Raw genomic sequence first — 22625 nt, forward strand, 5'->3', positions numbered from 1 at the left:
ATCCACAACTAAAGTGAAAGATCTTAAAAGATAAAAGCAGTGGTCCTCAGACCCTGGTGTGCGTAGGGAGAACCTGCAGAGCTGACAGAACATGGCCGCCCAGGATGTCAGCCCCTGCCCTTGAACGAGCACCTTGATCAGGTGGTTATAAGAGGCGACCTGTGGGCGGTGCCTACAGGGGGGACAGCAAGAACTGTCACTGTTCCTAGAGCTCACCTCAACCTGTTTCTCAAACTGCTTGATCTTCCGTTTCAAAGACTGCACGTAGGTGATGAAGGTGACGGCGTCCGAGGTGCTGGCCGTGTCCACCGAGTGCTGCTCCAGCTCCTGGCGAGACTGTCCAGAGAGAGCACAGAAGGAGGTTCAGCTTGGAGCCGAGGTTTGTCAGCAGCCTCGTTATGCTGCCGAAACCCTGCCTCGCCTCACCTTGGAGATCTGGGAATGGAATTCGGTCATGTTCGAGCCGAGCATCTGCCCAAATTTGCTGAGAACCTCCTTATGCCAAGAGTCATACTTCAAGTTCACCTTCGATTGCACCTGCAAGTGAGTGAGCACATGGCAACAGAGGGTCACGTTTTTCCTGCAGGCTGTTTCCACTTCCACTTCCCGAGCTCGACCCCTCTCCTAAGCCCGCAGAGCGCACCTTGCCGTAATCTATGACGACTGGCCCAAACTCTTTCTTGGTTTCCGCATTGTCGAACGTCCCTCTGGCCTTCCTTATCTGAACCAAGAGCGCCTGCCATTTGTTGAGATCTTCCCCGAGTCTGTTATAGATGTTTTCAGCTTGCATGTCCCATAGGCACTGATACTGAAGCCAAACCTGCAGAGGAAGGAAACAGTCAAACAGCAGAGTTTGACTTTCGTTTCTATAGAATATTTATATAGTCATAATCTGTTTAAAAAGTTCACGTTCATTGATCATTAGAAAAATTCTCACTTGAAATTCTGAGAATTATCGTATCAAAAAAAGAACACAATTTATAATTTTCCAAAATGATCGTTAATAGCCCAGATTTGTCCTACGGTTCACTGTGCTTTCAAGTAGCAATTATCCAGTGACACCTATTACATACAGTCAAGACCTTTTAGTTCCATATCCATTGTGTCTCGCATACGCTACCCAATGTACTGAGTGAAACGAGGGCCTCTCACCTTGACGTACTGCTCGACTTCAGTTACAATGCCCATCACTGCAGAGTAGGACTCCTCCAGGGCCACAGGGCCGTCAGGCATCCGTGTCAGAGCGTTCCGATAGAACTTCTCTTCTTCAGTCAGTTCGTAATGTACGCCCACCTAAGCAAGCAAAGCCAGAGAGGAACGTGAGTGGTGTGCACATAGGTGGAAATCTGAGTCACCACCCACTTATTAAAATGAACTGAAAGAACAGTCCCCAGTAAAAATGGCGCGTAAGGGATAACACCCTCTTACCCCATCACAAGTAACCAGAGGCCTACTAAGATTTAACTCATCAAGTCAATCACAAGCGAGAAGATGTGGCTTCCCCCTCGGCACATGCTCACGCCCAGCCTAAGGAGCAGCGCACGGCACCCAGAGTGGACCTTGGAGGCCTGAACCTCTCATCTGAGAGGTGATGTCTGAGAACGTGACATACCATGGCCAAAGGCTTACACCAACCCGGATGACGGAACCCACGACAATCATTTGCTTCAACAATCTGACTGCCTGTTATGTGCCAAGCACTGTTGTAGGAACAATAAACAGACAAAAATCTCTGTTCACACTGACTTATGTTTTATGGGAGGAGAGAGACAATGAAGGGAAATGCACAATATACAGAAAAAGTACTATGGAGAAACAGCAGCAAAGAGGGGGCAGGGAGTCCAGGGTCGGGGGGGGCTATATTTTAAATGGGGAAGTCAGGGAAGGCCTCACTGAGGTGACATTTGAGCAGAGACCAGGACGAGGGAGGGAGCCTATGAGTATTTGCCACCAGGGATTCTGAGAGGCGATCAGTAAGTGCAAAGGCCCAAGGACGTGTGAGGATGAGAAGAGTCCAGGGGGCCAGAGCCAGCGAGGGAGCAGCAAGCGCTGAAGTTAGAGATGCAAGGAGCAGGCTACATGGGGCCCAGCAAGCCAGTAACGGGCTCTGAAAAGAGCGCTGCCAGGATCAACACGCAACTTAAGACTTACTCTGGCTGCTGTGTTGAAAATAGATTTTCGGGGGCTAGGCAGACACAGAGAGACCAATCAAGAGGAAATTCTAATCATCCAAGTGAGGGATGATGGTACCTTAGCAGTGAATGTGGTAAGAAGTAAATTACGGTGAATTTTGAAAGTAGAGACAATGAAAGTCAAGGATGACACCACGATTTTTGGCCCAAGTGGGTTGAAAGGATGGGAAAGGAAAGACTGGGAAGGAACAAACTTGAGGGAGGGGGATTGGAGAGACACCTTCACTTTGACATGTCTCTCAGATGGTCATGTGCAGATGCCGAGGAGGCAACTGCAGACAGGTATGGAGTTCAGGGTCAAGGCCAGGCTGGAGATGTGAACAGGAGTTGCTGGCAAACAGCTGGCATTGCAAGTTGACAGATTGGATGAGACACAGTGCTCGGGGGTGGAGAGGGCACTGAATATTTAGAGGTGGGGAGGAGGGGAGCCAGAGCAGCAGCAGTAAAGGAGACTGGCCAGTGGGGTGGGAGAAAACCAGGGAAGCTGAGCAAAACCAGTGTATCGAGGAGCGGTGAGCACACACCCTGGGATCTGTAGCTAACAGTTCTCCAGGACTAAGGAGCCACACACCAGCAGGGGGGAGCCCCGGTGACACTGAGCAGACAGTGCTGGCGGAGCAGTGGGCACATGCCTGAGGGCAGGGACTGGAGCAGCTGTCTGCTACCAAGAGGAGCAGAGGAATCACATGGCTGCAGGGGGACAGGGTCAAGTTTATTCGCTGACATGAAGAGTCAGACGAGAGGGAAGAACTGAGAGACAGAATGAGGGAGATGGGGTGAGTGCACAAGCAGAGGGGCTGGCTTTAGTTCGTTTACATGTGGAGATGAACGAGAGAACAATGCAGAGAAACTCGGCAGCGAGTTCAGGGCAGGACAGATATGACCAGAAACGTCCCGAGGCTGGCACAGACTCCTCAAGGGGCAGGAACCACTCACAGCTCCGTTCCGATTAGCCGGACACTCCAAGTCCTGGGCCAAGCACTGCCGAGACTGCAAGCCACGGGCAGATGCTACCTCAGAAAAATCTGTAAGGAGCTGAGATTACGCTCTAAGCAAAGAGATGCGCTTCCCAACAGGATCACTATTCTTTAGAAGAGCCTGTTAAAGCAGAGGCTGTGGAATCGTTTATTTAAAAACCACTGGTCCTGTTTAAAAGTAATGTTCCCTAGATGCCCAGACGGTCCTGAGTTTTCTTTTGCTCTAGAAGTAAGTACATTAATAGAATATATTATATATGGAATCTGCTTTTAAAAAATACAGTGGGGGGGGGGCATGGAGGGGAATAAAAATAAAACAAAATTGGCCGCAGGTTGATAAAAAAAAAAAGCAGGGTGATGTGAACTCCCATGATTCCCTCTATTTTTGTGTATGTGTGCAATTTTCCATATTAAAAGCATGTGTGTGGGCGGGGGGGAAAGAAGCAGGAATTAAAATTCCCAAAGAAACTCATGGAGGGCATTGCTAAGGGACACTGAGACCAGAGCTGCAAATACAGCTATTTGGGGAAGTAATGTCAGGCCACACAGCTGCTTCTAGCTTTCCCGGGACGCTGAGCCTGGAGTCTGGGTGTGAAACGACACAGCCAGAGCTACACTTAAAACAGCCGGCAGAGGTGCGGTCACAGAGCCCGGGGGTGAAGGGGGTAGCAGGCTCACCTGGTACCTCTGACTCTGGATCCTGGGGAGAGACAGCACAATCATCTTCCAGGCAAACATCTCCTGATACAGCTTGTACCTGCATTCTTCAATTGGAGGATTCAAATAGATGACCTGATTGGTTATTCTGAGCTCATGAACGACATTCTGCAAAGAAGGTTGCATGTCTTAGTCAGCAATCTATTTCAACAAAACGGGTTGGATGCATGACACTTTTTAAACTATGAAAGGACTTCAGTCTAAAGCACAAGGTCTGTCACCTCATGTACAATTTCATGTTTGTGGTCTATGGCCCGCCCCGAGGGCTGAGAAGTCAGAGGGTAGGCACTACTTAGGTCTCTCTCGTGGTCCCTGTGCCTGGGTGCTCCATACGGCACCATCTGATCTGAAGTGCATGATTCTGACCCAATGACCTCGAGTCCCGTGCCACTGATGCAGTGACAGGAGGCTGCACTGGCTGTCACACATGTGCCGCACAGGGCCAGGGTGAGTCCAGTGAGCTCTGTGCCACCTGCCAGTGCTTTATGCCAGTCAGGGATTCCCACCCAGTCTCCACAGATCATGCCACTCAGATACTCACCCCCTTGCTTTCCTGCATCTCAGTATTTTAAAAAGAATGGTCTGGGGATAAATATCTAATATTCAAAGTGAAAATATTTTTCAAGCATTAAGAGAAAATGAGAAGGTAAAGTCTGAGTAGGGAAAAAAAGCCAAACGTTTCTCCCAGATCAAAGTCTGCTGGCAGTTCTGTGAGACCTGTCCATTGATAAATGTAATACAAACACTGTGAACTATACACCACACTGAAGGGCTTACTGACTTAGTGCAATGTGGACATATTTAAAACCACCGCCCACATCAGGACACAGGGCCTCCTTGCAGTTTGAATAGAATTTTCTAGAAAGTTTGCTAGGCTCTGACCGACCACTTCTTCACACAAATGGGAAACTGGTGGCTCGGAAACAAGGACTGCTGTCCAGTGTGGTGACCACCGTGATATTACTGCATTCTTTCACAAGACTCCGATTTAGATTTTCACGAAAACAGTGACATTTTGGTGTCAATTTGAAGTTCTACTTGAGGCAGATTATGTTCAGTTCTCAAAATGATTTCTTGCACATACGCTTGGAAAGCAGAGATTTTTCTTCCAGTGCAAATATATTTTTCATTTTTAAAAACTTGCTTTCGAAATAATTGTAGACTTATAGATAGGAGTTACAAAGCAAGCATAAAAGGGGCAACATACCGTCATCACCTTCCTCTAATGTGAACACATCATGGTGGTACAATTGTCAAACAAGCAATTAGCACTGATACAGTACTAACTACAATACAGGCTTTAGCCAGATTTCCCAGGATCTAATCCAGAATACCGCATCACAGCTGCCACAACTCCTTAATCCTTTCTAATCGGGGAAGGTCCTCACTTTTTCCTTGTCTTTCTCATGACCTTGACACTCTGGAGGAGTACTGGGCAAGGGTTTTGTAGCATGACCCTCAATCTGGATTTGTCTGATGTTTCGCTCCAGACTAGAATGAGGCTGAGAGATTTAGGGAGAAAGCCCACAGAGGTGCAGGGCCCTCCTCCTTACTCCACACACACGGCGTGGGTGCTGCTGACCTGGTCACCTGGGCAAGGTGGTGTCTGTCAGGTTTCTCCACTGTAAAGTGGCCTTTTCATGGGTACTTTTTAGGCGGAAAAGTTTACTGACTTGCAAATGAGCTGCTGTGGGAAAGACTCACTTTGATCCTGGGCTCTCCGCCGGGCTTGTGACTGACTTGTGGTGCGTCCGTGTCCATGTCAACTTCGGCTTTATCCTCAGCGTGTCCGAGAAGCACCTGGGTCCAAGCTCTCAGACCAGCTTGCAGGCGAACGCCCAATATTCTTTCAATCTGCAGAGAAAGTAACGTTGAAAAATAGTGATTCCTCTACAAGTTAGCTCACAGAGCACATAAAATAGAAAGCAGAGGTTTCAGGTCAAAGATAAAATTACTAACTACACCCCCCGCCCCCCGCTATTCGCAGTCTCACTTCCGTCACTTTCTCTGGGCCTCAGATACCTGCTCTCTGTTAGGCTGACTGTCTCCACCTGTGGGCTGTCACCAAGCCTCCCAAGTGGAGACACAGTCAGATATAGTTAAAGTCTCGATATCTGATTAATATAAGTAGTTTACAAAATAAAAGTGTTTTCCTGGCAGCCTCAGAAATAAAACTAGAAAACTATAATTTAGAGATTAAATAATTTTCTTTTTTTTTTTATAAGTGAGGTATAATTGACATTACATTAGTTTCAGGTGTACAATGATTCAACATTTGTATATATTGCAAAATGATCACATCTGTTACCACACATAGTAACCACTTTCTCTCTTAACAAGTAAACAACAACATCTTCTCTCTGATCTAGAATGAGACAAGTAAATTTCCTACAAACAGAACACGTGTATGTCTTTGTGAAGAGTCTGCCTTGGGCCACACAACCACCCTGGAAATGCTGTGAGGGCAGCTATGAGAACAACTAGGGAAGTTCAGTGGATTCAAGAGCGGCGTTTGTTAACTTTCACTGTTAGTGTCCCTTATGTGGACACACTGCAACTTAGCCATTTTAAAAGGGAAAGGAAGAGAAAACCTGTGAACCACAAACAGCTTGGAACTGACCAGTTACCACCTGTCCACTGAGTGACCTCAGCCCTAAGATATCCTTCCTGAGACCCGTCAGGGGTGTACTCTCTTACATCCACCAACGAGCAAGCCATGTGGGGCGGTTAAGTATGCGTGTGTCTGTCTGTCACACACACACTCTCTCTCTCTCTCTTCTCCCCTCCCCACACACGTCTAAGAGGTATTTGTCATCGAGTATTTCTTTTTTAATTGGGTGGTGGAGAGGGCAGTGTTATCAGAGGACGCCTGGAGGTGGGCCGGGAAGGACAACCTAAATTATGAGAAGAGCAGGGAGGCCAAGCAGGAGGCTGTCACATACCCAGGCACACGGAGAACGCCCTCTCCTCCCTCACAGCTCCCTGCCCGCCTCCAACCTGGAACAGCCGCGAGTACTGCCAGTACGACAGCTGAGCTCCATCGTTACTAGTCAAATGCGATTTCTGAGGGGAAACTAAACCATCACTGATAACTGCTTTTCAGGGACAAACTAGTAAGCTCACGAAGGAGGCCCCAGCCCTACGCTGACCCGCGGACAAGGCCCGGTGGCGTTCGTGACAAGCCGCAGCTGACCTCCATGTCCAGCTTGTTGACCCAGATGGGCAGGTTGGAGTAGGAGTGCAGGTTCAGGTCGTCCACGGCTTTCTGGACTCTGTTCAGGATCTCCGAGAAGGTCTTGTGATCGTACATGCACGTCTCCAAGGAGCGGACCTCCAGGTCAATTTTCTCTTCAATAATCAGCAGGTCATCCACCTAAAGGAAAGTATATTTAATATTTAAAACACCCGTCACTCTACCCCTTAATTCTTACGTACATTCTTCTCAGTTAACTAAGAAATGCTCTAAGTAGAGAAGCTCTTCCACAAACAGCTAATCCTATTTGTTGGGCTGAGAAGGAAGGGAAACTTATGAAAACTACTAGCTTCTCCCCCTCGCTCCCTCCTGCTCCTGGGAAAGGCGACCTCTGATTGTTAAGTCAGGAGCCGGAAATAAACTGTGTTCTGATCAGCACCTTCTCCGTCCTTGGGAGCCAGCCTGTGCACCAGACGCTCGCATGCTGGTCTGTCTGCAGTGGCAGGCGTGGGGCCAGCAGGCTGACAACTGTCCAGCTGCCCTGGAGCCCAGGAGGAAGCCCAGGTCTGGGGTGGATCAGCAGCAAGCGCCATGGCTGCAGACCTAGAGCCACGTTCTCCACGCAGCTTTATCTGCAATAAAGCTCTCCTGCTGTCAGACTCCGGCGTCCGTCACCTCTCCACTGGCTTCTAAATCAGGGTGTTATTACTGAACGGCCTCCCCCAAAGCCCAACCCCATCAAACAGCCCCTTCTCCGTTCAGCTCACATGACCTGGTGCCTCATCAGTCACACACACCTTCTGCGGGAGAACAGTGTGCTAAGTGAGTTAGCTGTGACTGTCTGGCTCACTCCTGCACACAGGAGATGAACTCAGAACGCACCTTTTCTTGGAAGTTGAAGACAGTCTCTGCTAAGCGCTGCACGTACGGATCGAGTTTGTAGGACTCCCACACCAGCGCAATGCCCTCTGCGATCAGAGCCTGCACTTCCTTTTTCAGGCCGGCGACCAAAAGGGAGATGGTGTTCCGCTCCTCCACCTTCTCACAGGTCCGTTCGTAAGTGCGGACACTCTCGATCAGGGAGATGGCAAACGGGTAGAGCTGGTTTGCTTGGTGAGCCTTGTTCACAATGGCCAGCGGGACTCGGAAACCCAGCCACTTGAGGTTTCGGACCTCTTTGGAGAGTGTGATGATCTCAGGAAGGAAGTTAACCTTGAGCTTGAGGACGTTGCCCGAGCGGCCCCGAACCCGAGTGCTCTCGATGGTGAAGATGCGCCCCGAGACGCCCAGGTTCCGCTGCTGGACCTTCCGGGCCCAGTCGTCAAATATCTCCTGGGTGTTGAGCTTCATGCGGAAGCTGTCGCCGTCCTGCTTCAGCTTCTGGCCCTCCACGTGGTTCTCCCAGCCCTTGCCCAGCACGTCTTCCACGCGCTTCATGTAGGCGGTCAGCTGTCTGTCGATCTGCTTCGCCCAGATGATGGAGCCTGACACGGGCGGCAGGTCACGCACGTGGCTCATCTTACACGCCTGGCTTTGTGGGTACTGCACTTTGAACTTGTCATGAAGAGACTCGATGTCATCTTTCACACGCTGGATTAGCTGGGTCTGGTACTCGCGGATGGCACCGCGGATGTGAGGCCTGACGAACAGCGCGTTGAACCTGGAGAAAATCCTAAACATCTCGTTCGCATTCTTGGCGGTGCCGAGCTGATCCCGCAGGCGGGCAGTGATCCGTGTCTCCACCCGGTCAATCCTCTCATCGTATCTCTTCATGGCTGCCTCCCATGCCTCCGTGCCCTCCTTGGACACATCCAGCCCGTCGACCTCCTTGACGTTCTCGTACGCCAGGTTGACCTCCTCAATCGCATTCGCGTCAGCAGCATCAAAGAGAACCTCAGCCACTTTCATGTCCTGGGGCTCGGGAACCTCTCCTTGATTCTGTTGTGCGACTGCTGTGACCTACAAGAGAAGGATACGTAACCAGAGGTCACCAAGCGAAGATTCTTATTTTGTGGTCCACCCGTAGCACACATCACACAAAATTACCAGTCAGCTACAGAGGTTTTTAACTTTTAGTCAAACATTTTGTAACCACAACTCAACAAAGCTGAATAAAACACTACAGAGTATATTCTAACTCTGCAATGTCAGGTCTTCTGACAATGCAGTTTCATTGCTTAAGAAGCTAAATTAACGTGTCAAAACCTGGGTTTTGGGTACTTCCCTTTTCAAGGTCTAGTTGACAATTAAAACTGCATTGGAAAGCTCAGTAATTCACAGGAGTGCTACGTACAAACTCAGTTGCCAACATAAATAATCTTCCTTTTTGATTTTTAAAAACCTTAAATTCTAACCCATAAGTACACAGCAGAGGCACAGGTAAAGTGCTCTAGTAACGTAAGAAACCTCTCTTCAGTTCTACCGGAGAGGACGGGGCAAACACATGGTCTTTCCAGCAGGAAGTGCTACACTTCCACACGTGCCGCACGCCCACACTCCCACAGTATTAGAAAGCTAGGCAGGGTCTTGACCTGGGGTCCACAGATGCCCTTTAGACAGACTGGGAATTTGGGGGAAATGAAAATCATTATTTCCCTAGCCCCTAACTATAACATAATATTGCCTCCACTTACGCATGCATGCCACAGTCCCAGACTTTGGCACAATCAGTTCTTGCCCATCACATCCCAGTTGTACGTACCCTGAGAGCCTGTTTATGGCCATCACTGCCTCAAAATGATGGTGGTGGGCCCGTGGCTATTTTGTGTGTTCACGGAGGAGCACATGGATTACTTGATCACACTTTCAAAACTGTTTCTAACTGCAAACCTATCCATTTTAGTTTATGCATTTAAAACATTCTGAAGACTCCTGGTAATGATAGTGTAATAACAAACACTGCACAAAATTTTTAAAAACGACCTTTCCAGGACAATGGAAAGAACCAAAGGGAGCCAACAACCTGAGAAGTGTTCGCTCACAACAAGGTGAGAACACCCTCTTGCCTAGAGGTGCTGCCATCCCCGAGCTCATGCAGGCAAAACTGCAGCTTTGCTGGGGGGAGCAGAATAGCCATGAGTTTGAAGGGGAGATTCTGGAAATGAGAGAGCCTGAGAACGGCTGAGCTAGGAAATTATACCCACACAGGAGACCCCAGGGAGCCCTGTAAGAATGAAAATCTGGGAGGACTTACAACTTGCTGTCACCCAAGAATTCTATATCTAGTGAAACTATCCTTCAAATACGAAAGTGAAATATCTTTCCTGATAAACAAAAAATGAGAGAACTTGTTGTTGCCAGCAGACCTATGGAACAAGAAATACTAATGGAATTCTTTTAGGTTAAAGGGAAAAGACACCAGACACTAACTCAGACCCACAGGAAGGAATGAAGAGAATTTGAAAATGTAAATATGTGGACAAATGTAAAAGAATATATATATTATTTTTCTTCTCCTAGTTTTTCGAAAATGTGTATGACTGTTTAAAACAAAACTTACAACACTGTATTGTTGGGTTTCTAACATATACAGATGTAATATATGTGACAAGAATAGAATTATTTTCCCAGTGTACATATGACAAGCAGAAGGAAACAGAGCTATACAGGTACGAGGGTCTTATATTCTACTGGAAGTCAGTATTGACTTTGTCATAATTAAAGATGCATATTGTAATCCCAAGAGTAATCACTAAAAAGAAAATTCAAAGACATATAGCTACAAGTCTAGCGAGGAACTTAAAATGATACACTAAACCTAACACAAAAGAAGGGAGCTGGAAGACAGTAGAACAAAAAAAATGAGCTGGGTGGGAAACAAACAGGAAATGGCACATCTGGATGCAACCACATCGATAATTATACTGAATGAGCTGACTAAACATGCCAATAAAACACACTAAGAACATACACATACGTAGATTTATACAACTTTACTGATATAAAGGCTGTGTACCACGTGATGTGAAAAACAAAGAAAACATACAAAGTTCTTTAAAAAAATGATACATGAGAAGAGATACATGGCGAGAGGGGTTAAGAAACCCTAGGCTAGGAGTCAGCACGAGTCTCAAACTCTCAGTGTAAAACATTAAAAGCCAGCCCCATACACGTGCACGTATGTTAGTACCAATGTACCGCACCAAGTGAAGACATGCTGAGGATTCGTTATTAACAATTACTCAACCCTGAACAGTAGGCACCCCAACCTGTAAATGGATCTTCCTAGATGGCATGATTTCTAGATTGGACACTCCCCTAACAATTTATTACAAAACTTTCAAACCATAGGAGGGTTGAAAGTATTACAGACTGAACACCTATACCCCTATCTAGGGCCTATAACTAACATCCAGTTAATTAACATTTGCTATATATTGGCTTTATCATATCTCTCTATCAATTCCTCTACCTACATATCTCAATCCATCTTACATTTCTGGACTAGATTTTTTAAGGGAAGAAAAGCACTGGTGAAGAAGAGGAAAAAAAGCAGGTACAATGAAAATGAGTCACTTAACTCTTTCACTAAATCTCAAACACATGCAATTATTACCCCCATTTTGCAGATGAGGAATCTGGAGAAAAGGTTAAACACTGTGTCCAAGTCACACAGCTAGTTAAACGGTGGAGTCACAGGTTAAAACCCAGGAAGTCTGGCTCTAGAGTCCATGAAATTTGGGGGTGGGAATAAATGTGCAGAGAATGTTAAAAGATTTGGATTGAAACAATATAATACACAATCACTCGATCTCAAAGATGACAGTGACAAGATGGAAATAAAGCTGAAGAAGTACTTAACAGTGCAAAATAGAAACAAGTAGTTAATTCTTGAAAAAAAAGCGTGCATCATTAGAACACTGCCTGTAGGAATTTTCAGAACGGGAGTCCTACCTGTGGCCTCAGGACCCTGACGATGACAGCTCTCAGCTGCTCGTGCTGGCGTCTGAATTTTCTCATCTGGTCAAGGCGAGACTGCAGCTTCCGGTGAGCCGGGTTGATCCGCCACACCATCTTCAGGTTTTCCTCCCTTTTCCTTTTGACAATGTCTCTCAGCAACACCTGCAGTTTCTCATATTCATCATCCCAAGTCTGGAAAACTTCAAAGCAGGCGACCATAACCTAGGATGTAATTTAAGAAAGCAAGTTTATTATTAGAGCACGGTTTCATCTCAACGCCCTGAGGTAAATTTCTGATACATGAAAACATACTTTTTCAAATTCTTCATAAGCGACATGCATCAGCTTTCTAGTGCCTAGCACTTTGAGTAGCTGAGAGCTCAAGTCTCTTGAGATGGCCTCCACCAAACGCAGCGCCCTCTGAATGGGATACTTTGTGTTTCGGATCTTTCTCAGGTGGGTGAAAATTGCCACAAGTGCCTGCCTGATTTTGTCCAGCTCAGTGGCAGACAGCAAATCATTCAGAGGAAAATCTTTCATCAGAGGATTGTAGTCATTCACAGTTTCCAAAGCCTGTTTGAGACCTAGTTTAACAGAGAAACAGTTAACAGTGTTGATACAAAGCAGGGGTGTCAAAACTGCGGCCCGCAATCCATTGTTAATTGGCCCACAGCAAATTCCAAAAATATATTTAGTTTACTTAAATAAACCAGGTGAGGCAATACGTACTTCACCTCAAGTGAGTGCCCGGGCTGTTTGTGTATTTTACCGCATATGGCCCTTGGTAACAAACATTGAAAAAAGTTTTGACACCCCTGATATAGAGTAATACAACCATAATATAATGTTACATGTCAATTTCACCTCAATTAAAAAAAAGGGTAGGGGTGACCAGATGGCTCAGTTGGTTAGAGCACGAGCTCTGAACCTCAGGGATGACAGTTCGATTCCCACATGGGCCAGTGAGCTGCGCCCTCCACAATTAGATTGAAGACAGTGAGCTGCCACTGAGCTTCCGGAGGGGCGGCCAGATGGCTCAGTTGGTTAGAGCGTGAGCTCTCAACAAGGTTACCAGTTCAATTCCCGCATGGGATGGTGGGCTGCGCCCCCTGCAACTAAGATTGAAAACGGCCACTGGACTTGGAGCTGAGCTGCACCCTCTACAACTAGATTGAAGGACAATGACTTGGAGCTGATGGGCCCTGGAGAAGCACACTGTCTCCCAATATTCCCCAATAAAATTTTGGGAAAAAAAATAGGGTAATAAAGGATATAAGGTAGTAAAAGGATATTCCATACAGACTTAATACTGGGTGAGTAAACTAAAATGTATCCTCACAATGGGACGTTTTGATGTTATAGAAGATTTAGTGACAGAAATTGTTTGATATTTGAAAACAAACCCGTGTTATAACAGGATGGGCCTAGTATGGTCTCACTTTTGTTTTTTAAAGCAAATCAATCAATTCATACACGCTAAAGGCTGTGGGTGGTATCCTCATATTTCATCTTTTTTTGCTTTCTATATTATCTGAGTTTAGAAAAACTAGAATTGTATCTTCCTTAAACACACTAAAATTTAAATTATATACCCATGGCTCAAGGTAGGTGAGTGTGTTATGGACACAGAATCATCAAGCACCTGGGTCCGAGTCTGTTTTTTGATTTCCTCTGACATTAGATTTAAAAAAAATGTATTAGGAAGGAAATAAAGGTTTCAGAGGTATTACAAAAAAAAGTCAAGACATACTTTTCAGCCCCAGTGAATGCTCAGGTAAGGTGTGCAGTGTAATCAATGTAACAGGACACTTTCCACCTGGAACTTCCTCTAACATTTAGAATGTGGGCACCACGCCTTTTTTGGCAGGAAAGGAAAAGAACACGACAACTACTGCAGCCCTGCCTACTCATTCCAACACATCTCTGTGGGCACAGAGTGGTACAGAAATGCTAACCGTGCCAGGTCGCTCCATCGTCCGTGTGCCTACTGTGTGCTAACGCAGCGTCACTCACACTGTCGCCCAGGCGGGAAACTAAATTCCCCTCGCCCACTTTGCAGAGCAGGGAGGAAGGCGATGAGCAGGGAAGGGCAGGTCAAAGGAGGAAGAGAAAGTAAGTAGTGGCTGCTCTCCTTCCACGGCCCTGCGCACCAAGTAACTTCTGCTTGATGTAAACCATCTTCCTGCCTGGACTGGCAGAAGCACAGCGATTTCACACTGAGAAAGCACAGCCTGCTCGAGGAACCAAGGAACTAGGAACAGGAGGGAAACTCCCAAGGCTCTCTATACTCAGGCCTGGAAACTGGCTCATGTTCTCAAAACCCCTGAAGGGAAGGGAGGGGTGTGGAAAAGTCATTTCCATTATCTAGAACTGGGGGGGGTGGGGGGGATGAGACAGATGCAAGAGAGGAAACGGTCAGGAAAGATGGTGAATCTGTTCATTTTCATCTAAATTATCAGTAAGATCTCACAAAAGCCAGATTAATTACTCGACCAGATTATTAGTTCTAGTTTTCACCTGTATCAGTGTCGAAACTAACGGTGGCATGGAAACGCTTGCCATGTTTCAAGATATCCAGAGTAAGGAGAACTTCTGGGCTCTCTCGTTTCTCCTGTATGCGATATAACGCACGTTCCAAGTTCAGCCAAAAACTAATTTCCTGTAAAGCAGTTCCTGAGGCAGGATCTCGATCAAGTTTGGTCACCTTTAAAGAAAAAATAACATTCAAGAGTATTTACTATTTAAACAAAGATAGACTAAGTATCATTAACTAAACACATGCATTACAATTTAATTGCACTGTTTATATTTCAAGTAGATTTGCTTCCCTGTAACTTGTAAGTGGTTTAACTTGAGATCAAAGGTATGAGGTGGCTGAGATGAGCGCGTCAGGGTTAGTAAGTACACAACCTCACACCCCTGGCCCGTGTCGTCCTCTGCGGGGCTCCCCCGGGACCAACAGTAGCACGGCTAATAGTCACCGCAGCACTGACCTCACTGACAGACTCTGGGACCAGTTTGCTCACAGACAGCACAGAGAGAGACACTGTACACGATCCTTTCAATCTGCGCTCTTACTTTCTGAATCTCTCGGATCCAGCGGTTGACTCCAGACTGCAGCTGATTCAGAAACGTGGGGTCCTCCACCTTCTCTCCAAAGTCTGTGACTTTCGGCTTTTCTCCACGTTCGTAGCACTGTTTTGCAACATTTGTAATAATTGGATGAATTGGCAGGCTGATCTCTGGAATTTCAATATTTTGTTGCAGGTGAAGGAGTCCCATTTCAAGTTCTGCAATCTTTTTTTCAACCGAAGGAGCCATTTTATCACCATCCCTAAAAAGATAGGAAATACCTCCAAACTGAGTGCACTATTGGCCTCCAAAGAGATGTTCTTATTTTAGGTCAAGTATTAAGAATATACATTTTTTTAATGCAGTGGATTTACACCCTCTTGGCTTGTTAGCTTTACCGTCCCAATTCCTGAATTTTACATCTCCCAGTGTCTGGTAAACACTAAGTGAAATACGATCCAAACCAACCAGAAACACAGTTTTTACCTGTCTGCCTTGCCGGACTCTCTGATGTAGGACTTAAAAAAAGGCGCCACCGCGTTGCTGATGAAAGAATGCAAGGTCTCGTATGGTGAGTCTTCACTGAGTGTGAGAACTCGGAGCTGGGAGGACACTGGTTTGTCTGCATCAATTACTGGAGTACGTTTAATGAACGCCAAGCTAAAAGAAAGCACAAGAAGAAAGTAGAACAGGAAGTCTCATTCCTAATCAGTCTTAACAACTGCAGCCTTCTTTGTGTTACATACAAATTAAAAATTCATATGAATGTTTTAATTTTAAAATCTTATTATGAATAAATTGTTGCTTTTCTAATAGTGAAATATATTGCTCATTTTTCTTTACTCATTTACTTACGTGAGAACTATGAAATCAAGGTTATGGTTATAGCATGTGACCATGAAACCAGGCAGTTATTTGTCCCATATCTTGGTTAAATTTATAATCTTGGCCTCACTAAAACTAACCTCCCTGGCAACTGCAAGTTACAAGCCACAATGTGCTTAGCTCTGGTCTTATAATAATCTATAGCATTCATTGATGGCACTAAGTCACATATCAGCTTGAACAACAAAAGTCACCAATAGGTTAAAGTGACAAGTGGGCATTCCAGGATCCCCACAGCCTGGCCTAAACCAACTCTGCCAGCTCCATCTCCTGCTATGCACCCCTTCCCCACCCTGAGGCACTACTTAAGCTAGATGTCCCATTCTCTAAACGTGTCATGTGCGCTTGTGTTTTTGCTTAAGAAATCTATATTCATCTGCTGAAATTCCAAGTTACCCTCAAAACTCAGTTCCAGCATTACTTCCTCCGCGGGGCCTTCCCTAATCAGAAGCAGTCTCTCTAATCTCCATGTTTCACGGTAGATTTTTGTCAACTATTACAGTTAGTTGTGTATCTACCATTCTATTCCCCAAAGACCACGAGCCTCTTAGAAACAGGAACTAGCTTTCATTTTTTGCATACCTATGGCGATATCATACACATAACAGGTGCTCAAAGATGGCTGAATTAATAGCTTTAAGAAAATGAATATTTGAATTTTCCACATCCCAGGCCAGTACTTTATACATAATACTTAGTATTATTTAAAGAGTCAATGAGGCTTCCTTGACTTGAGAAGGAACTGAGTTGCAATAGTATTCCTGCCAAAAATGTAGAAACTGAATCTAATCATGCACAAACATCAGACAAAACCAATTGAAGGATGTTCTATAAAACCACTGGTCTATACTTATCGAAAACATCAATGTCATGAAAGACACAAAAAGACAACAGACACAGAACTGAATCCGGATCACAGGGGAATCACTGTAAAGAACCTTACTGAGACGATCTGAATACGTGCTGTCCCTGACTTGTATGATACCAACATTACGTCTCCTGAGGTTGACACCTATACTGATACCAGTATGAACAAGAATGTCCTTGTTCTGAGGAAATACCCTGAAGCATTTACGGAAAGGGGGCAGGTTGTCCATAACCGACTCTCAAATGGTCCAGGAAACAATGATGGTGCAAATGTTCACAACTGCTCTCTAGTAGTTCAAGAAACTATTCGTGTCACTCTTTTGTAAGAGTTGAAATTATTCAAAATAAAAAGGTTTTAAAAGCCAATGCAGAATCGATTATAATGTTTATATATTTAAATTTATGTCTACTGGAGTATAAATTGGCACAATGTTTCTGGAAGATGGAAAATCTGGTAACATGTATTAAAAACTTTAATGAAGCATTGCATCTGAACCTGGAATGCAATTTTAGGGATTTATCCTAAAAAAGAACCACAACTGTACTGAAGAATATTCACTAGTTATTTATAATTATGAAAATCCAGACATAATCTGAGTGTTGTTAGATAACCTAAAATGGGTACTATGACATGGCAATAAAAGTAAAAATATTTTAGAATGTATACTGACTTAGAAACCCTCTTAATTTGAATATATGAAATCAAAGCTAAGATACTGAATTTAGAGACCAGAAATCTTTTGAATGTTTCTTAATGTCTTCATTTGAGTCAGTTAAGATTGACATTTAATTCTGGCAAGTGCAGCGCCCAAGATCACGGTATTTTCACACTACTCACCTGTTGGACTTAACTCCATAATGAATGTCTATGTTGATGTTGTAGGAAATGAATTCTTTTTCTTCTTCTCCTTCGTCACCAACGTCCTCTACAAATCATAATAGATATTGCATCAAATCCCTGTCAACATTTCCAATTTTTAATTTATCAACTGCTTACAGAATGATTAGCTCACCCCACCCCCAACCTGACATTTAAACCCCTCTGACTTGGCTCTACCCATTTTTTCTGACGGGGCACCTCTTCACTGCATGATCCTGGGCAAGGTGGTTAACAGCTCTGACCTCCGTTTCCTTGTCTGCAAATCGGGGCAGCACCGGCAAGCCAGTGTTTTGGGAGGGTGAACCGAGCGGACGCAGAGAAGTGCCACCTCAGGGCCTGGCCGGGCAGTGCTAGGTGCCCCCTACAGCCCGCTCTGCCCGCGCCATCCCACCGTCTCATCCCGTGCTCCAAACACAGAAGTCACCTCCACCCACCTCCCCGCCTGTTCTGTGCAGCTGTTTACTCAGCACTTACTATGTGACAGACATTTTACTAAGTACTTTAGGTGTGGCACACCTTTAACCCATGGGGGCTGGCATGGCTGTTACTATGCCAGTTTTCCAAGTAAGGAATGTAGGTAAATTGCCATGTAGCTGGAATGGGACAAAGTGAGAATTCAGAAGTCTGTGACTCCAAACCCAGGGTCCTCACCAGTACATGGCCGGCCCCCTCCCTCAGCAAGGCGCCCCAGGGCAAACCCCCAACAAGAAAACTGCTATCAAGAAACTGCATTCGGGGGGCAGCTGGATGGTTCAGTTGGTTAGAGCGCGAGCTCTGAACAATAGGGTTGCCGGTTTGAGTCCCACATGGGCCAGTGAGCTGCGCCCTCCACAACTAGACTGAAGACGAGTTGCCACTGAGCTGCCGGAGGGGCAGCCAGATGGCTCAGTTGGTTAGAGTGCGAGCTCTTGACAACAAGGTTGCTGGTTCAATTCCCGAATGGGATGGTGGGCTGCACCCCCTGCAACTAAGATTGAAAACAGTAACTGGACTTGGAGCTGAGCTGTGCCCTCTACAACTAGATTGAAGGACAATGACTTGGAGCTGATGGGCCCTGGAGAAACACACTGTTCCTGAATATTCCCCAATAAAATTAAAAAAAAGAGCTGCATCACTAATGTTATTGAAACAAACGAAAAAACCAAACTGCATTACCTAACCATTCCCTCTGCTCCTGTGGCGCTTTTCAGGCCCTGCTCTGGGGTCCACTTATGGACTCCTCTTTCTCCCCAGCAGTGAGCTTCTGGAAGGCAGGGACCCTGCTGGATCCCACACAGCAAACACCACACACAGCAGTCATTTTAAAAAGTCTACTGAATTTAATAGTAAGACAGCTCAAGATGCATGTAGACAAAGTTTCTAAATAGTTAAAAATCAAAATTGAAAAATTAAAAATGTGTAAGAATGGGACATAATCCAAACCTGGAGATCTAGCACTAACCCACTAGATGCCTCAATGCTCTAGTCAAATTATCTTTGCAATGACACAGTAGGTGGAATACCTGCGTTTGCCAAAGTCACTATCTAAGGAGTAAATTAACAAGATACACACAGGGTTGGCCTTCCCTTTTCTGTTGTCATGTAACAGCCAAGGCAGTAGACTTAGCTAAGTGATCTTGGGAAAGTGATTTTTCTTCCTCTGGGCTTCAAATTCGTGAGCTGTAAAGTGCGCAGCAGAGGGAGTGGGGTATTAAATTAGGTGGTCTGTCCAGTTTCTTTAAGTGCTAAAAACTAGGAAATCTGAGGGTATAGGGTCTGCACAAAAGCTAATCTGCTTCATTAGCTTTAAGATGAGAAACAAATACAAAATTCACACAATTAGTATATCTAAGACAATAACTCTTCCAAAATATTGTTTTTCGTATTAATTTTTAGAAGGGGAGAAGGTGGTAGAACATTCTAGTATGCCAGGTACTTACAAGCTGTTTTTCAAACTAATGACTAACTAAAAAACAGAATACCAACTAATCAAATCAATTAAGTTTTATAACTACTGAAATGTGGATATACCACAAGATAAGTCCTTCTGCCTGAAACCAACCACGCATATAATTGCAAGCCATAAAATGCAAGCACAAGTACACATAGTATCAGGACATACCGCCAAGCTAAAAGAGTTGTCAGGGGGGTGGAATTATGAAATATTTTATCCCTAAATTTTCTGAACTTTCCATAATACTGTTCTACAATTTACATAAAATACACCATCAAAATAACACCCAAACAATATGCAGAAAATGAAAGTAATATTCTGTAATCACCAAAGGAAATCACTGACATAACTGAAAATGGGAACTTCGAATCATTTCTTCCTCAGATAAAGATTCATCATCTACACAAATAAAATCCCACAGACTGGAGGTGCAGGCTGCCTGTACTTCCTAATGCGAACGGGCTGGGGACTGGGCCTGGCGGGGTGCCAGGTGGTGAGTCACAGGAGGAAGACGGCACTGCAGCAGGACTGCGGCCCAGCAAGGCACACCCGGTGACGCAATCCTCAGATGCAGAGCCGCAAGAAGGTGCTCCCCTGCTTGGTAAAATTCTAACGTGTCTCTGACAATAAGTCACGCAGGTCATTATTGATCAGTCATGGAATACACCTTGGATTTGTTAATGCTTTTTCCCCATAAATATAGAGATCAAATGAAGTCTGAGTATGTCTGACTCTCATATAAAGAAACTCTGACATTGTTTTATAAACTGTCATCAAATAACCTTTTTGCCTCTCTGTAAATGATAACCTCTTCCAAATAACAATAATTTGACATTCTACTTCTGCAGAAACATTAAAAATTGTTCAGAGGAGGAAAGATACTTGACAGTTAAGGCTTAATAACCAGGCTATTGATCCTGCTATATTTGGAGGCTTATATACAAACACAACCTGCATGTTTTATCAGGTAATCTCTTTCAGTCAAGTCTGCATCACTTTCCTAACGCTGCTGAAGCTACTGGTTAATACAGAACGGACCAGCACTGCCTGTTAATACGGTCAAAGGACCCAGGACCAGGACAGAAAGTGTTGGGCCTGCCTCATGAGTCCCTCTGCTGCAAGCCATACTGATACCCACAACCCGTGGACATTTCTTTGGCTAACTTCTGAGAGTTTATAGAATTTCTAGAGCTGTTCAAAGTGTTTAGAGATGTTCCAAGTGTCATTTAGCACTAATCTGCGCATACTTCTATTGAAGGACTAATTGATTGCAAACTACGAGTGATTTGTGTCGTTACATTGTGAATTAGGTGAGCATTATGCCTCCTTTAATGAAATCAAAAAAGATGCACCTTCGGTCACTGTAAGACTCGTACTGCCTCCCCTAGGGAGAGCGGCGCATTTCCACAAAGTCTGATGAATGTGCACTTGGAAAAGGAACGGAGCAAACTGGCAAGGCCCAGGCGAGGCTGCCCGGCCCCCGGCACCCGTGGTCATTCCCTCATTCCCTTCCCTCCCAGCCACGGGGCAAGTCTCTTCTCCGCCCAGCAAATGAAGCCAGGCATTTTCTTTGCCCCCACACACTACCAAATCACTGGTTACATGTTCCTGGTTCTCTACCTTCCATCTTTCCCTTTTAAAATAAAAAGTAGGCTAACACCCCAGATTCTGGTTGTTCGCTGCCATACACGTCCTCCCCTTTTGCCGAGTGGCTGCTTTAGTTTCCCCCTTTCTTGTCTCTGGTGCTGTCTCCTGTCACCCTGAGGTCCATCCTTCGTCTTCCTTCTGAGGGTCTGTGACTTCTCTGCCACACCCACTCCCTGCTCTGGGACGAGGCTAAAAGCTGCTGAGAAAGTCTGAGTTTTCCCTTCGACCTGAACACTCCCATGTGACAAGGTTAGGAACATGAAGGGAGGGTTAAACCCCACATAATACTTGTAGATGCTGTAAAACTGGGGTTAATCTTGGTATTTACAGAAAAAAGAGAAATAACTGAAAAATCTAGTAAGCTATTAATGCCTAAGGGACGTATGATTTAATATTTTTAAGGCTACTACTAATTCAAAAGAAATAACTGATACGAAACAAATGAAAACAAACACTCCTACTTTAATGGAGACCAAAGAACTGAACAGAGAAATTTGGCTTTTTGGTTTCAGAATCCTACTTAAAACATCAACTGGATCTTAAAATCTTGGGTTCCGGTTTCCTCTCTCACGGCACGGGGGGTGGGGCTAAAATCTCTCCACCGCTCCCAGTCTGGTCCTCCGTGATGCTGACGAACAGAATTTCCACGCTTTTACTTTTTAAAAGAAGAGATGACTGTTTTCCCTTTGCTGTATATAAATTTCATTTACTACGCTATACTGCACAGTCAAACGAACCTTGCTGCAGACCGGTTTGTCCTATGCAGGGCGTGCGGCCCCGCCTCCAGTGTGACAGCCCACAGTAAGAACGCAGGTCGAGGGACTCCTGGCCTAGTGTGCCAGGCAGCACGGAGTCACAGAAAATCGCCCCGGTTAACGCAGTAACCATTCTGGGCGCCGAGCATACACCAGAAACAAGTACTTCGCAGTCATCAACCGACTGCGTTTCTTTGTCCATTAGGGAAATTAAGTCCTCAGAAAAATAATTTTAAAAAATCTATCAAAAAATTCCCCATCAAGTTTCCCACACCATCCTCTGAGAAACTGGGTTCTCTAAAAGTTGTAGTTTTCTTTCACATTCCAGTCGCTAGCCATCTAACGAAGAAATAAAATCCCCTATATTATACATCTCAAGAAAAACTCTAATTCTAAGCTGAGAGTAAGTACTGAATAAAAGCAGCCACTCGTTTCAGTCTCAAAGCTCTAAGTTAGTTTTTCACCGGGGTTTGTTTTACAAACAAAACCCACAGCACCTGATCCCAGCCTGGTCACCAACTAGGTGGAGCACAGAGGCTGGTCCTGGAGCCACCAGTGCACCTGCAGCACTGGGAACCTGTCCCCACCTTCACCATCCAACCTCTCAC

At 45.2% G+C, this 22625-nt stretch overlaps 1 protein-coding gene across 1 annotated transcript in view; it reads right to left on the minus strand.

The window, feature by feature from the left end:
- DYNC1H1 (dynein cytoplasmic 1 heavy chain 1) overlaps positions 1–22625 on the minus strand; it is a 61528-nt gene that overhangs the window by 35918 nt on the left and 2985 nt on the right. The window contains exons 2-15 of the mRNA XM_019747152.2: positions 17641–17728; positions 15537–15710; positions 15057–15312; positions 14496–14682; positions 12291–12562; positions 11973–12200; positions 7962–9038; positions 7080–7259; positions 5591–5740; positions 3848–3994; positions 1153–1293; positions 644–820; positions 427–537; positions 217–336 (exon numbers count right to left, since the gene is read on the minus strand). Of these exons, the coding sequence (XP_019602711.1) occupies positions 217–336; positions 427–537; positions 644–820; positions 1153–1293; positions 3848–3994; positions 5591–5740; positions 7080–7259; positions 7962–9038; positions 11973–12200; positions 12291–12562; positions 14496–14682; positions 15057–15312; positions 15537–15710; positions 17641–17728 (3308 nt within the window). The remainder of the gene's footprint in view (positions 1–216; positions 337–426; positions 538–643; positions 821–1152; positions 1294–3847; positions 3995–5590; positions 5741–7079; positions 7260–7961; positions 9039–11972; positions 12201–12290; positions 12563–14495; positions 14683–15056; positions 15313–15536; positions 15711–17640; positions 17729–22625) is intronic.

This window comes from Rhinolophus sinicus, linkage group LG03 (assembly GCF_036562045.2).
Source record: "Rhinolophus sinicus isolate RSC01 linkage group LG03, ASM3656204v1, whole genome shotgun sequence".
Lineage (NCBI taxonomy): Eukaryota > Metazoa > Chordata > Mammalia > Chiroptera > Rhinolophidae > Rhinolophus > Rhinolophus sinicus.